This window comes from Bubalus kerabau, chromosome 11 (assembly GCF_029407905.1).
Source record: "Bubalus kerabau isolate K-KA32 ecotype Philippines breed swamp buffalo chromosome 11, PCC_UOA_SB_1v2, whole genome shotgun sequence".
Taxonomy (NCBI): Eukaryota; Metazoa; Chordata; class Mammalia; order Artiodactyla; family Bovidae; genus Bubalus; species Bubalus kerabau.
Window position 1 is genome coordinate 5,881,434 of NC_073634.1, and position 16,689 is coordinate 5,898,122.

The 16,689-nt window shown below is 55.6% G+C and overlaps 1 protein-coding gene across 1 annotated transcript in view; it reads right to left on the minus strand.

The window, feature by feature from the left end:
* Positions 1-212: 212 nt before the first annotated feature.
* FAM178B (family with sequence similarity 178 member B) overlaps positions 213-16,689 on the minus strand; it is a 105,367-nt gene continuing 88,890 nt past the window's right edge. Inside the window, exons 14-16 of the mRNA XM_055539374.1 lie at positions 2,873-2,950; positions 2,413-2,565; positions 213-562 (exon numbers count right to left, since the gene is read on the minus strand). Of these exons, the coding sequence (XP_055395349.1) occupies positions 530-562; positions 2,413-2,565; positions 2,873-2,950 (264 nt within the window). The 3' untranslated portion in view covers positions 213-529. The remainder of the gene's footprint in view (positions 563-2,412; positions 2,566-2,872; positions 2,951-16,689) is intronic.

The window sequence follows — 16,689 nt, forward strand, 5'->3', positions numbered from 1 at the left end:
CTGACAGCTTTCAGGCCATAGCCAAGACTGTTCATAAACCCTGAAGGTTTAATAAACAGTCCTCTGCTGCAGGGGGCAGGGCGGGGCCTGAGACTGACCCCAGGTGAGAATTCTGCAAAGCACAAGCGGAGAAATCAGGAAACTGGACGCTGGGCACAGGCCCTCAGTAAAGGATCAGAGGAACTCTTCTAAACCACTGATGCTGAGACTTTAGTGTGCAGAAAGAACCCTCACATAAACAACACAGGGAGAAGTGGAGGAGGGTGGGGAGGATGGTGGCTGGGGGGCTCGGGAGGCCCAGGGAAACCAGAGTTTTGGAGACGATGGTCTTGGGGAGCAGAGACAATGGGGAAGGGATGGAGACGTGCAAGGCAGAACCCTTGCCCAGCGGGCCTCAGGGCAGCGGGGGAGGCAGGCGCTCGCTTCGGCTGGTTGGTCTTCTCCTGGCCTCCATCCTCCATGACTCGTTACCTAGGCCATGTTCAGTTCTTGCGAGCCAGGAGCACCGGGCCACCCTTGCCCTGCTCCATTAGACACCTTCCCAGAGTCTGAAGTACTGGGCCTGTGGCAAAGAGAAAAACATGGTGTGATGGTCTGGGCCCTTGGGGCCCATGGACCTGATGTTCCCTGACTCTCCATTGCCCCTTGAACATCCACCAAGGCCTCCTGCCACTCGCTAAGCCCCAGGGCTCCAGGGGCTCCTGTCCAGGTGAGGATGCGGCAGGTCAACAGGTCGCCCGGCCACAGGTCTGCCTTGCTTCCCTCTACTGCCAGCTCGCAGGCCCAGGCGGTATGAGGGGAAGCTGGGGCCTGGCCCTGGCTCGGCCAAGCCGCCAATCATTTTTCCTTCTTTTCATGACAAGCACACCGCTTCCCACCAGAGACCAGTGTGATCTAGTCCCTCAGGGGTGGAGGGTGAGGCTTGCTCTTCAGCTTTCTCAGAGACTTGTGCAATCTGAGACCCAAGCCACAGCCTGTGGCTGATGTGTCAGCCCCAAGTCAGAGGTTACGGGCCACTGGGGGGTGGGGCACAGAGGGGAAGGAAAGCTGGGGGCTCAGGGGCAGTGGGAGGGGAGTTGGAGACAGAGTTCTTAGGAGACCCAGCTCATCTCTATCAGGGGCTGGGGGTGGGACGGCTGCTTATTGGCAGAACCAACAAGAGGCCAGAAGCCAGGCTGCCAGAGAGAGGGGCTGGACCGTGCTTAATTCTGCAGGCGTGCAAGTCAGGCTGGCTTGGTGCCTTGGTCTTGATATTTGCAAGCCACAGCCTGCGTGATGGAGCAAGCTGTTTAACCTCTCAGTGACTCTTCGCTAGCTTGACCATCTGTAAAATGGGATCACAACAATACCTGCCTCATGGAGGGGGGCGGTTATGTGGATTTATGTAGAAGAGGATCTTTGTTCAATAAATACTAGCTATGAATATTATCACAAATCAATCCTAAAGGAAATCAACCCTGAATATTAATTGGAAGGACTGATGCTGAAGCTGAAGCTCCGATACTTTGGCCACCTGATGTGAAGAGCTGACTCACTGGAAAAGACCCTGATGCTGGGAAAGACTGAGGGCAGGAGGAGAAGGGGGCGACAGGATGAGATAGTTGGATGGCATCACTGACTCAATGGACATGAGTTTGAGCAAACTCTCGGAGATAGTGAAGGATGGGAGTGCCTGGGTTGCTGCAGCTCATGGGGTCACATGCAAAGAGTTTGACACGACTGAGTGACTGAACAATTATCACTCCTAGAGTCTGAAAAATCAGGAGCGCAGGGTCATTGCTACAAAAATTAGGAGGAACGAGAGCCGCTATGAGTCGGGCACGACTGAGCGACTTTACTTTCACTTTTCACTTTTATGCATTGGAGAAGGAAATGGCAACCCACTCCAGTGTTCTTGCCTGGAGAATCCCAGGGACGGGGGAGCCTGGTGGGCCGCCGTCTCTGGGGTCGCACAGAGTCGGACACAACTGAAGTGACTTAGCAGCAGCAGCAGCAGCAGAGCCGCCTGGGTGTGTTCCTCCCAGCAGAGTGGGAGGCCAACCTCAAGCCTGCAGGACAGCTGGGCAGAGGGTGGACAGCTGGTGCCTCTGGTGTCCCTTCCTGGCACCGCTCTCGACAAACCGGCCCTCTGGTCTAGGCGCCTCCCTCTCTCTGGGGTGAAGTTTCTCTTTGCCTTTACCCAGGAGTCAGCTTGTCTGTGTCCCCCTCACTGCACCCTACCCTGGGCATTTGACCCTTGATAAGACAGATGATGGTCCACCAGGGATGCATCTCCCCGCAACCCCCCACTGCCCTCTCCCATCTCCCAGCCAGGAGCCTGGCAGCTGCAGAGTGGGTAGGCGCTCTGCGGGCTCTGGTCAGGCGACTGGCCACTCCCCCTCCAAGCCTGGGGGTGGGCGGGTGGGGTGCCACCTGGGGCTGGCACTGTGCCAGCAGCTCCTGCCAGCGGGTGTGGGTCTGGGCAGCTAGGTCCTTGAGTGTGGTCCAATGCATGGCCTGGGGGCTCTCCCGGATACGGGTGTTGATGTGGCGGTCCAACTGCATGCAGAGCAGCTGCAGCTTTCCCTGCAGAGGCCACGGGAGGGCAGGGAGGGCAGGGAGGGCGGGCCACAGGGTGGGGGAGGGGAGCACGGAGTTAGAGAAAGAGGAGGATGGGTTTGAGTGACTGCTCAGCAGTGGGGCAGGAAAGGGAGGGGAGGCATGGGCAACTGGGGGCATGGGTCAGTATCCCTTCAGAGGGCCTGCTGGGAGGAGGATGAGGCCGGCTCCCCCAGGCCTGCTTTCTTCTCAGCCTCCCACTCTTTCCAGTTCCTGGCAGTGGGCTGGGCTCCTCCACCGCCAGCCCCAGCCCAGCCTCTCTCAGGAGACTCACCCACTGGTCTGGAGTAATGTCCTGGCAGCTGACCACCACCCCGGCCAGGGTCAGGAGGCTGTGGCACAGGTAGCAGACCTGGGGAGAGACGGGCTTCCTTGACTCCACTGCTGCAAGCCCAGCCCGGGTTTCCTGCGCCAACAGTGTCCGGGAGGCATCTTCCAAGAGGGCTCTGGGCCCCACTCACTCAGCACTCCTGATGAATGGGCCCTGATGAATGACCATCCTCTCCTGCTTCAGTAAAGGAAGAACTCTCTGCCACCTGGAAATCCACGCTGTCCCCCAGCCCTGGGGCTCCCGTGGACACCCCTTCACAGACAGATGTGGGGGTCAGTCCGGACACCCTCGCTGTGCTGACCCGAGGAGGCACAGAGGGAAGGAAGTCTGGTTGAGCATTTGCCCCCTCACCCACCTACTCATGCCCTTGCTCTTGCCCCCTGGACAACCAGGGGTGAAAGCAGGACCAAGGCCAGTTCTATCTGATAAGAGGATGCTTTGATCCCCTGGTCCCCTTGGAGGCTGTTGGGGCCCATTCGTTTATGGGACATTCACCTGCTGCACAGAGGGAATGAAGGGCGGGGCGCACCTGCCCTGAAGACGGGCGAGGCTCCTGCCGTGAAGACAGCCGGCTCCTGGCACCCAGCGGGCACACCCCTCCCCCACTCGGAGGCTCCCACTGCCTCGTCCCCTTCAGGCTCCTTCTAAGATAGGAAGGGTGGCAAGAAACACCCCACCGTGGTGCCCCGGGCAGATAACCCACCCCGGGCTGTGCTGGGAGGGGACAGGCAGGCTCCAGAGGTGGCCAGCCGGGCTCCGGCTTGGTGATAATGGGGTGGGAGCTCAGAGTCAGCCGAGGTTCCCCTGTTCCCCCACTTCCCCTGCCCTTATCACCCTCCCCCTTTACAGCATCTGGAGGTGCCCCAGAAATAGTGACAGCCTCTTTGCACAGAGCCGGCGGCCTCCTAGGTGCAGAAGCTGGAGCCATGTTTGAGGACAGCACACACTCTGGAGTGTAGACACTCTTCTCTCACTCAAACACCATGTGCAAAATCCGAGGACACAGGCCACTTGCCCCGCTCCTCCAGCAGCACCTGTGCTGCCCAGGTCCCAGCCTGCTCTTTAGCACAACATCTGAGGCCTGCAGGTGGCCGATGCCATGGGCTGGCTGGGTTGGGACTTGACACCTGGCAGCAGGGGAAAAGTAGGAGCCCACTGGGTGTGCCTCCAGGCCGTGATGCCCTCGGGGGTGCTGGGGAATGATCCAGCATCCCTAGCCAGCTCCATCTGCAGGATTCCCCTTCCCCAGCCTGGCCTTGCCCTCGGAGGCCCAGGGCATTTGGAACTCCTGAGCTCTGCAGTCCTGGCAAACGGCTCTTTCCCGCCACCTCAGCCCCAGAGAGCAGGCTCAGGCCTGTGTATCAGACGCTGTACCCTGACTAAGACACCGCCGCAAACACCCAGACACTAGAGGGAAAAGATACTTCAGGAAGGCAATTGTCTGGTCCATGAATACTGAATGAATCTCAGCTTCGCCTTGGCCCGGAAGGAGAAAGGGTCCTTCCACCTTTCGGGGCAGGAGGTTGCGGTGATGTGTAGTAGTTCTGAAGGCTTCGGGGAGGAAGTGACTAAACCCAACCAGGCCCCAAAGGAGCAGTAGGATTTGAGGTGAAGATGGCCCTGTGGGGGCGGGAATCACAAAAGCAGACAGACCCCAGGGGTTGATGCAAGAAGCTGAGGCAGGGCTCACTTCTGGGGGACCGACCGCTGCTGCGGGACCAGCTGAGCTGGAGCAGAGGGAGGGAGGGGCACCCTGGAAACAGCTGGCTGGCGGCAGAGGGCTCAGACAGTGGGCAGTGGAGGCCACTCAGAGCTGCTCTGGAGCAGGGAGACCGCGTGGTGGGGGACAGAGGGGGTTAGGGGGCACGTGGGGAAAGCAGACACTAGAATCTGTTGGGATAGAATCCACCCAAGCGGAACCACCACTCTGAGAAGAATTACAGCTCCTCCTTCATCTTTTTTTTTAAGATTATTTCTTTACACTGTGTGTGCTTTCCTCATATAATCAGAATATAATGAAAAAAATTTTACATTAATTCTAAAGGAGACAATGCCAATTATAATTGACCTTGTCCAGTTGGGTCTGGGGTGGGTGTGGGGCGGGACAGAGGGCGGAGACCTTGGAAAGCACCGAGCCGGAGTCTGGTCTTGGAGAGGGGCTTTGAGCAAGTGGAGGGAGAAGCTGAGAAGGGGGGAGGCCAAGGAAAACATCCAGGGGCAATGACTGCAGGGAAGGTGGCTGGGAGGGGCAAGCTTGGGAGTGTGGCAGAGGGCAGAGAGGACCTGAGGCTTCTAAACATTTACTTGTTTGCAGGTGACATGTCAGCTGGACCACTGGCTCAGGTGGAGGCTCTGGCCCGCCTTCCCCCGGCCCCTGACCCCCAACTCCTCTCAGAACTATCTTCCCGGCTGGGAGGCGTGGTGAGGGTGGGCCTGGGATCTGAAGACAGCCCTGGAGGGAAGTCTGTGCAGTGGGGAATTACTGAGAAAAAAAAACAAACAGGTTTCACAATTTCATTCTTATGCCGATTCCCATCATTGAATCTGGAGGGAAAATCCCAGGAATACGATCCTGAATATGGGGCTTTTTTTTGGCAGGGGGAGGTGAGGGATTGTAAGGAAAGCTGACCTTTTCCAGTCCTGTGTCCACTGCTGAGTTGTCCAAATTTGCTGGCATATTGAGTGCAGCACTTTCACAGCATCATCTTTTAGGATTTGAAGTAGCTCAACTGGAATTCCATCACCTCCACTAGCTTTATTCGTAGTGATGTTTCCTAAGGCCCACTTGACTTCACATTCCAGGATGTCTGGCTCTAGCTGAGTGATCACATCATCGTGATTATCTGGGTCATGAAGATCTTTTTTGTACAGTTCTTCTGTGTATTCTTGCCATCCCTTCTTAATATCTTCTGCTTCTGTTAGGTCCATACCATCTCTGTCCTTTATTGTGTCCATCTTTGCATGAAATGTTCCCTTGGTATCTCTCATTTTCTTGAAGAGATCTCTAGTCTTTCCCATTCTGTTGTTTTCCTCTATTTCTTTGCGTTGATCACTGAGGAAGGCTTTCTTATCTCTCCTCGCTATTCTTTGGAACTCTGCATTCACATGCTTATATCTTTCCTTTCCTCCTTTGCCTTTATTGTCACCCTGCTTATTTAATTTATATGCAGAGTACATCATGAGAAATGCTGAATGAAGCACAAGCTGGAATATAACCTCAAATATGCAGATGACACCACCCTTATGGCAGAAAGCAAAGAACTGAAGAGTCTCTTGATGAAAGTGAAAGAGAAGAGTGAAAAAGTTGGCTTAAAACTCAACATTCAGAAAACTAACATCATGGCATCCGGTCCAATCACTACATGGCAAATACATGGGGCAACAATGGAAACAGTGAGAGTCCTTATTTTTTCGGTTCCAAAATCACTGCAGATGGTGACTGCAGCCATGAAATTAAAAGACGCTTGCTCCTTGGAAGGAAAGCTATGAACACTCTAGACAGCATATTAAAAAGCATAGACATTACTTTGCCAACAAAGATCTGTCTAGTCAAAGCTATGGTTTTTCCACTAGTCATGTATGGATGTGAGAGTTGGACTATAAAGAAAGTTGAGTGATGCTTTTGAACTGTGGTGTTGGAGAAGACTCTTGAGAGTCCCTTGGACTGCAAGGAGATCCAACCAGTCCATCCTAAAGGAGATCAGTCCTGGGTGTTCATTGGAAGGACTGACGCTGAAGCTGAAACTCCAATACTTTGGCCACCTGATGCAAAGAACTGACTTACTAGAAAAGACCCCGATGCTGGGAAAGATTGAAGGTGGGAGGAGAAGGGGACAACAGAGGATGAGATGGTTGGATGGACATGAGTTTGAGTAAGCTCTGGGAGTTGGTGATGGACAGGGAAGCCTGGCGTGCTGCAGTCCAGGGGGTCGCAAAGAGTTGGACAAGACTGAGCGACTGAACTGAACTAAGGTGTGGGAACAGCAAGAAGGAATACGTAATTCTGAAGAAAAGCCCTTTAAATCACCTTTTATAAGTCGATTTTCCAAAGGACAACACCTACCTGGAAGGATGACTGGGAGCACGTGAGGGTGACCCCTGCAGGTGGGCCTAAGTGAGCGGAGGCCCTTTAGGAAAGACTGCTCTGATTGAAGGGGATAAGGTACCACCTGTGGTCAGAAATCAGGACCCAGACAGCAGTCTTGACAGTGGTGCTTTAGGAAAAAGGGGGCTTCCCTGATAGCTCAGACAGTAAAGAATCTGTCCGCAATGTTGGAGACCAGGGTTCGATCCCTGGGCTCAATACCTGGGCAGGGCATGGCAACCCACTCCAGAATTCTTGCCTAGAGAATCCCATGGACAGAAGAGCCTGGTGGGCTACAGTCCATAGGGTTGCAAAGAGTCAGACATGACTGAGAGGCTGAACACTCTGGAAAAAAGGACTTTGTTAGCAGCAGAGTCGCGTACACCATTCCTCCACTCATACCCCCTAGACCCGCGGTCTCTGCTTTGAGGGGATGAGGAGAGGTAAGGCAGTGTGTGTCCTCTGGTTCAGACACAGGGACAGACCAGGGCACTGGGGGCCTGCCAGGATTCTCCTGAACCCCCAGCCTCCCCCAGGCTCCTCTCCCTGGCCCTATTTCTGTGAAGGTCAGAATGTGAGCGCAGCGGGGGCTCCGGGAGGCCCTCCGGGGAGGGGGGGTGGCTTGGGCTGGGCAGGAGACAGTAAACAGCCAGGTGTGAGGGCTGCGTTTCCTGCTCCATTCGAGCTGTGACCAATTCCTGAACTCAGCAAGCCCCATCCTGTCCTGCTGGCACCAGAGACGTAGGGAAGGGAAGCTGGGCAGAGGCCAAGCCTTGGCAGGCCAGGGCCGCAAGCGCTTGGTGGCCCTTCCTCCAGCCCGCGCTCCCTTTGTTGTTTCCTCGCTCAATTGTGCCTGACTGTTTGCGACCCTGCAGACTGTAGCCCGCCAGCTCCTCTCTCCTTGGGATTCTCCAGTCAAGAACACTGGAGTGGGTTGCCACTTCCTTCTACAGGGGGTCTTCCCAGATCCAGGGATCGAACCCGAGTTTCCTGGGTTAGCAGGCGTGTTCTTTAGCCCTGAGCCACCTGGGAAGCCCAGGTCCTCAAGGGCAGGTGTGTGTGTGTATGCGGGGATAGGGGTCGGTGTGGCTTCAGGGTCACCCAGCAGTGCGGGGGGCATGCCCCTGGTAGGGGTTCGTGTCCGTCCAAGCCTGGACATCTTGTCTGTAGAATGGGCCCCTCCCCATCTCCACAGCTCAGGCCACCCAGTCCCTCCAGACTGGCCGTGAGTGGAGGCTGGGAAGCCCCCATGGGAAACAGGACCTGGAAACCTCAGTCCACAACTTGGGGAGAGGCAGAGTCTGAGGCATGGGACGTGCCTGAACCCAATGCCGACAAGAAAGGACGGTCCCTTTCCACCGCTGCCAGCGAAGCCTGCAGCTTCCATCTTCTGGGTCTGGTGGGAGGGCTTTTCTGAGAAGGGCTGTGCTGGATGCCTCCTTCCCGGCTCCAGAGCCTGGAGGCGGCCCTGTCCTCCCCCTGGGGAAGGATGACAAGGCAGAGGGATAGGAGACAGGCCCGCGCGGCTTGTCACCATGAGGGGGCTGGGGGAGGGGAAGGCCACTGCCTCCTTTTCTGGTCCAGCAAGTTCCAACCCGGGAACTGCTGGCCAAGTCTCCGTTTGTAGAGCTTTCGTCATAAGACGAAGGGAGAAAGGGTGGACGTTTCCCAGGAAATTCATGCTTTAGAAAATTCCCCTCTAGCTAATGCCAAGGGAGCTGGCTGTGCGTTATTTACGCTAAGAAAGGGCAGAGAGGGGGAGGGAGAGGATGTCCCAGGAAGCCTTGAGAACTGTGCAGTTTCTCCCACCTCGGATCTGACCAAGAGCCTAGGATCACCCGAGGTAACCCTTTGAACCCAGCCCCCTCCCCAGACGCTGCCAGCCTGGGGCCCGAGTGAGGGTGGGGTATGGGAGACCTTGCCCTTGGTTGGGGGATCCTTCAGGAGCAATCCAGCCAGGCTCTGGGGTGGCTGCTGTGGGGGTTGGGAGGTGGGAAAACTCAGGCTGACCAAGGAACACCCGCTGGGAAGGACAGACTGACTCAAAGGACCTTCTAGCCAGCCTGCCGGGGCCCAGGAGCACACGATGCACAGGCATGGTTCAGCAAGCTGGCCTTCAAAGCCGACTGCTGCCCGGGCCCCTGCCTGGGGTGCCAGGACCCCAGAGCAGCTCCCCTGGGCTCGCCGCTCCATGCTCACAGGCTCTGGGAGAGAGGCTGTCCTGGGGCCACAGTCCACTCTGCTCTCAGCCCCATTTGGAACACCTGTGCCACAGGTCCCATCGCTACCACCTGTGGGTCCTCTCGGGGAGGGGGGGCGGGGTTTGATCCCTTGGAGACACACACATGCTGAAGATTGGTTCTAGTACCAGTGAAGTCTGGGAAAGACTGAACCATTTCAAGCCCAAGGCTCGAGCTGGGTCCTAATGAATTCTCTTCCTTGCTTTCTCCATTTATCAAACTGAGTCCTACAGCCCCACTGCACAGTACCCTGACCCAGCACACTCCCACAGAGGCCACAGTAGATGTGGAAGCTGAGCTTAGAGAGGTCCCCTGACTGCATGACTACCTCCAGTAAGGCTTAGGAGTGAAACCGATGTGCGTACATGCTCCCTTAAGCTGGACAAGCTGTGAATGTTTCCTAACAGATTTAACCCTGGGGGCTGCAGGCCAGAGCCCCAGGAGAGGCTGGGCAAATAACAACAAAAATAACTAGTCATGAATAATCCTGAAGTGGGCCTCCCTGGTGGATCAGTGGTAAAGAATCTACCTGGAGCGCAGGAGATGTGAGTTTGATCCTTGGGCCAGGAAGATCCCCTGGAGGAGGAAATGGCAACCCACTCCAGTATTCTTGCCTAGGAAATCCCAAGGACAGAGGAGCCTGGTGGGCTACAGTCCATGGGCTTGCAAAGACTGGACACAACTGAGCGACCCCAGTGGCTCATCAGGTAAAGAATCTGCCTGCCAATGCAGGAGACACAGGAGAAGGGGGTTTGATCCCTGGGTTGGGAAGATCCCCTGTTAAACAACAACTAGAGGAGGAAATGGCACCCCACTCCAGTGCTCTTGCTTGGAAAATCCCATGGACAGAGGAGCCTGAAGGGCTATAGTCCACTGGGTCGCAAAGAGTCGGACACGACTTAGCAACTAAACAACAGTCCTGAGGTAGGGTACGTGCGGGGTCCCAGGCCAAGAGCCTCAGCGTGGTGACAGACAGGTAAGAGGGGATGCATTTCCCTGGGCGAGCTGCTTCTGGACCTGTCCTGGAGGGTGGTACCTTCCAACACCTCTAGGATGCTATTTCTTCCTATCTTCTTCCACCCCACAAGTTAACTGCATGATTTATTCTTCTTGCTCAGGCTGCTCCTGCTCCAAGGTCACACTCTCTGACCTTGGCTTCAGTAAGCCCCAGAAGCAGCAAGTGGAGGGCGGTGCCCAAAGGAAAGCCGAGTTTGAAAGTGACTGACCAGGGCAGGTCACCAGCACAAGTCCCAGAGAGAGGGAAATGACAGGGACGCACGCACCATCACCAGGAAACGACATGACACGGCACCTCCTCCCGGCCCAGGGCCCCTGAGAGCCCAGGCCACAGAGGCCAGAGAATAGACCTCACAGCCGCAGGCCTGCCAGACGCAGCCCGGGCCCGCGAGGCCAGACACTCAATGCTGTAAATGAAAGCCTCTTTAGGCAAGGGCGTGGGCGGAGCCCTAAACGAGGAGCAGGATGAGGCCGACAGGGTGATGGGAGATGGGCTGGCAGCCTCCAGTGGGACCAGGACTTCTGGCTCAGCCACCAGGAATGGCCACCTCCTAGACAGCTGCTCTCAAGGCCCCAGCTGGGCAGAGAGATGTGATATGACGTCTCTGCTGAGGCTGTGGGAGGACCCCGGGGCCCAGCCTGGGTCCCCCTCTACAGATTTCTCAGAAGATGAGCCCCTCACCTGCTCTTTTAGCTGTCCACAGGAAGTGTGTTCACAGACCTGAGACCCTGAGTTCACTGGAAAGGGATGGAGGGATTCTTTTTCAGCTGTATCCTGAACTTGGAATTGGACCTGGAGTGGCCCTGGACCCTGGGCTCAGCAGTGAGATACGGAAGGAACTGGGTGCCGTGGTGGGGCCAGGTGGGAAGGAGATGAGTGTGTTAGACGCTCAGTCGTGTCCGACTCTTTGAGACCCTATGGACTGTAGCCTGCCAGGCTCCTCTGTCCATGGGATTCTCCAGGCAAGAATACTGGAGTGGGTAGTTGTTCCCTTCTCCAGAGGATCTTCCCGACCTGGGGACTGAACCTGGGTCTTCCGCGTTGCAGGTGGATTCCTTACTGTCTGAGCCACCAGGGAAGCCCTGTGAAAGAGATAAGCTGAGGCAAAAGCAGGAAGGCTGAGGGCTTTTTGTTCCTGTGGATCTGCTGCAGGGGCTTATCTCGGAGCATCTGCCCCGTCCAACGTCCACGGGTGGGAGGAACCAAGGGGCTGCAGGCAAACCCTTGTGAGCGCGCTCCCACCCAGCCTACTCTTCCTTTCTGGCTTCCTGCTGGCCATGGGGTCAGGGGAGATGACAGGCAGGGACTGGCAGCCCTTTCTGCTTCTCAGCTGGGATAGAGACCCTGACCCCAGGGGGATCTGGAACCGAGGCCCTGCTCTGCCGGCTGCCCTGAGAGGGATGGGATTCTCAGTGCCTCTGTTTGGGAATCTATGTCTGGGTGTGCGCGAGCGCATCAGTGCATGGGTGCACTGCGGGGAGCCCCTGAAACTAGCCGGGGTGCTGGTAAAGGCCTCCTCCAGGAGAGGAGAGGCCCCTTGGAGCAGTGGCTTCCTGCCTTCTCTTTCTTATCTTTCTTATTCACTGAGTTGTTGGGAAGCACTTCCCTCCTTACATTTCCCACATGGGGCTCTGAAGACCAGAGGGATGCTGTGGACACTAAGGTTTCCCAGCGCCCAGGATCCCATCCCCTCCTTCTGTCAAGTCCCAGCCTCCTGTCCCCAACACCCAGGCCAAGGTGCCCCATAGTGGGGACTTCAGCCCTGACTCCAGTAGTCTAGGCCTGCCAATCACTGTATGCCTGGCTATGTGACTGGCTGAGAGGTAAGCACACGACTCAAGCCAAGCCAACCACACTCAACTCTGGGACTCTGTTAGGATATAGCACAGAAGCTCTTTCTTCTCCCTGGCTAGGGAGTCGGCTTAAAACTCTATATTAAAACAACTAAGATCATGGCATTTGACCCCATTACTTCATGGCAAACAGAAGGGAAAAAGGTGGAAGCAGTGACAGGTTTCTTTTTCTTTGGCTCTAAAATCACTGTGGATGGTGACTGCAGCCATCAAATTAGAAGACCACTGCTTCTTGGCAGGAAAGTTATGACAAACCCAGACAGTGTGTTAAAAAGCAGAGACATCACTTTGCCAACAAAGGTCTGTATGGTCAAGGCTATGATCTTTCCAGTAGTCATGTATGGATATGAGAGCTGGACAATAAAGAAGGCTGAGCACTGAAGAATTGATGCTTTTGAACTGTGGTGTTGGAGAAGACTCTTGAGAGTCCCTTGGACTGCAAGGAGATCAAACCAGTCCATCTTGAAGGAAATCAATCCTGAATACTCTTTGGAAGGACTGATGCTGAAGCTAAAGCTCTAATACTTTGGCCACCTGATGAGAAGGGCTGATTTATTGGAAAAAAAAAAAACCCTGATGCTGGGAAAGACTGAGGCAGAAGAAGAAGAGGGCAACAGAAGATGAGATGGTTGGATGTTGTCACTGATTTAATAGACATGAATTTGGGCAAACTCCAGGAAATGGTGAGGAACGGGGAAGCCTGGTGTGCTACAGTCCGTGGGGTCGCAAAGAGTGTGCTCTCACTGCCGGGCCCTGGGTTTGATCCTTGGTTAGGGAACTAAGATCCTGCAAGCCGGCCCTGCTCCCCTCCATTGGCATTCTTGAGACTGGTGGGTGGGGCTGGGTATACAGAGATGGGGAAGGGTTCCTCACCAGACTGTACCTGCTCAGGGCAGGCATTTTAGTGAGCGCATTAGACCCTAGCCCCTGCCCTCAAAGGCGACTCTGTTCAGGCGTGTGAAGAAATGGGCGGACAAGCCAAGGGCTGAATAAACAGACTGCAATGATCACCAAGGACAGAAGAGACGGGCCAGGCATCACCAGGAAGGAGGACCAGCAGGAGCAAAAACAAAGGCGGAAGAACAGCAGGTTTCTGGGAAAGGCACCCATTGCTCGGAATCAAGTGGAGTGGTTTGATTCACAAGAGAAGAACTGCATGGATGGAGTAGGGTGAGCTGACAAAGCCCTTGGATGGTGGGGTTTGAATGTGATGTGACAGGCGCTCAGGTTCACTTTTTCCTAAGAAAGAATAGGAGGAAGACGATCACAGAGTTGTCCAGGAGGACTTGAAGGAGGAAGAGATGGAAGTGGGCTGCTAGGTCAGAAGCCGATGAGTCACCCACCTGGGATGAGGACTGAGCTTAAGGAGGGACCCTTGAAGGGTCCTCAGGAGAACTGAGCCCAGGGTGGGGCAGGGCAGACAGCAGGCCCAGAAGCTGCCGAGGAGGCCAGCTGGCTGGGCTTAGCAACAGCTGCCTGCAGAATCCACGCCTCTCCTCCCAGCTCAATAACATCACTTGAAGCCCTGCTCATACACTTACAAAGAAGCCAGAATTCCTGGGAGTTGGAATTCAAAGTTGGTCTCAGCCCTGGCCCCCTGTGCCTTCAGATGCTCAGAGGTACCCGCTCTGAAGAGGCCTGCAGCCACTCAGGTGGCTGTGACGTGTGGCTGGGGCATGGGCCTCCCCTTAGGGTCAGCTGCCCAGAGGCCACCTCTTTGAAGTTTATTTCAAAAGATGTCAGATGTTCCTCGTTTTGGAGGAAGTGAGGAGGAACCCACAACAGACTAGCCAGGGAAGGGATTCAGGAGTCCAGAATAGCCACAGCCCATTCTTCAAAACCAGCCAGTTCTTCCCAACCCTCCTCCTCTTGGCCTGACCAAGGTCCCCGAGCCTGTGGGCACGGCTCTCCCTATGGTGCAGGGCAAGGGCCAGAAAGTGCAGGGAGAGGTAGAGAGGGGAGGGAGAGGGAGGGCTTCCCCCTCCACCTGCCCTTCTAGGTGACACGGGGCTAGATGCCTGTGCCCCAGCCAAGCCTGAGAGACTCCACGTCCCCTTGCTGGTGCTGCCTGCCTGCGGGACAGTGTACGGTGCAGAGGCGGCTTGGAGAGCCCGAGGGCAGCAGCACCCTCCCTTCCTCTCTCCAAACTCCCCAACCACACCCCAGTCACTTAAGGCCGCTCTTGGCAGGGTCACCCGACACAGGGACAGGCCGGCGCAGGAGCAAAAGCGGTATAACTTGTCTGTCAACTCCATGAACACCTGGGCACACCATGAAGATATACATACAGGGGATGCACAGGACACACACACACACCCGCGCACGCATACACAAGACATATGTGCACACGCATGTGTGGCAGGCCCGTGCCCTTTGCAGAAGATGTGCAGAGATACGCAGAGGTGCAGAAATCCCAGCAGTGAGTTCAAAGGAATCCATGCAGTCGGGTGGGGTTCACCCCAGAGCTTTACCCGACCTCAGAGCATACCCCGCCCCTTCACCTCTCCATGAACGCACTTCTCCTATAAACAAGCCGTCCCGAAGCCTTGTGAGCACAGACGCGGGCCGAAGGCCCCGTGCCCAGCGAGGACGCTGATGGGGGCTCCTGCAACTGCCAGGCTCAGTTTGGGTGGGGTGGCTTCTTGCAGCTGGGCCCTGGGGGACAGGGAGCACCACAGAGGCAGAACCTCCAGTGGGTCCTAGGCTGTCTGTCCCGTGAGGACACTGTCAGACCATGAGGAGGATGCAGCCTGGAGGCAGAGGAGGAGACGGGACTGGCTCCACACAGCCCCGGCCCTGGGACACCTGGCTCCATGCCCTTTGGTTTTCTTTCTACACAATGAGAGATAGTTAACTTCCTCGAAGTCTCCGAGTTTAACCAAACCAAGGGGTAAACCTCCACCCTACCATAAAGACCCTGGTTCTACATGTGGTGTGTGCTAAGTCACCTCACTTGTGTCCAACTGTACAACCCTGTGGACTGCAGCCCGCCAGGCTCCTCTGTCCATGGGATTCTCAGGCAAGAATCCTGGAGTGGGCTGTCACGCCCTCCTCCAGGGGATCTTCTCTACTTAGGGATCGAACCTGCGTCTCTTACACCTCATGCACTGGCAGGCAGGTTCTTTACCACTAGCGCCACCTGGGAAGCCCTCTTGGTTCTATAGACTTTCCAAATCCCTAGGGGGAAAACAGAACCCCAGATTCCTTCATGGTAGCATCGGTGAAGAAGATAGCCCTGGGGAGAAGCCAGAAAGGGCAGGGGAGTGCCATCAATAGGAATATCACATGTAGGGGAGTTTAACATGACCAAAGCATCAGTCATCTGGATAAAAGTGAGTAAGTCAGTCTGGCCAAATATGGTTTACACATGTCAGCTACAAGAAAACAGAAAGCCCCCAGGAAACCCTTGGTTCCGAGCTGCATGGCTGAGCTGGTTGCTCTGAGTCCAGTTACATGAAGTCTGTCTGCACAGGAGCCGAAAGGACAGCCTCACACACATGGAGGCCGCTTGTTGACCTGGTGCCCATGGACCAGAGGGAAGCACCTGGAGGCCAACTCCCAGAGCACACACGTGCACTGAGACACCCGCTCCCACCTGCAGACTCGCAGGGCCCCGGCCCATGCAGGTCCCCAGATCATCACTTTGACTGCAGTGATCCTTCTCTGGGAGACCCTGCCTTCTCAAACCAGGCAAGCCCAGCCCCGCCCCCCCCAAAAGCACCCAGGGGCTGAGCAGCTTCTTTATCCAAAAGCACTTTAAATATCGTATGACATCACTTATATGTGGAATCTACAGAGATGATACAAATGAACTCACAAAACAGAATCAGACTCACAGACTTGGCGACCTTATGGTTGCCGGTGGGGAAGGATGGGGGAAGGGATACTTAGGGATGGACACGTACACACTGCTATATTTAAAACGGATAACCAACAAGGACCTACTGTGCAGCACAGGGCACTCTGCTCAGTGTTATGTGGCGGCCTGGATGGGAGGGGAGTTTGGGGGAGAACGGAAAGATGTGTGTGTATGGGTGAGCCGCTCTGCTGTGCATCTGAAATGATCACAACACTGCTGATCATGCTAAGTCGCTCAGTCGTGTCCAATTCTTTGTGACTCTATGGACAGTAGCCCGCCTGGCTCCTGTGTCCATGGGATTCTCCAGGCAAAAATACTGGAGTGGGTTGCCATTTTTTATTCTATGGGCTACCGGGGCTAGGGATCAAACTCATGTCTCCTGTGTCTCCTGCATTGGTAGGTGGGTTCTTACCCACTGAACCACCTGGGAAGTCCTAGGCAGGACTCTTACTAGCTTGTAATTACAAACATTGGCTGTGATTGGCTTTCTCGTCAGCTGGTGACACTTCTGAAGTGAAGGGCTCCCACAGAAGCAGCCCAGGCCATCAGCCCTTGTAGCCTTAAGGAAACGGGGACATCAGAAGACAAGGGGGCCTGCGGGTAAAGGCTGGTCTGAGGGCGGAGGGCATGCAGAGGGAGGGCGCTTTCCAGTGGAGGGGTGCGAGGCCCAGAGGGGGTGGAAGAAGAGAGTTTAGACAGGGAGACT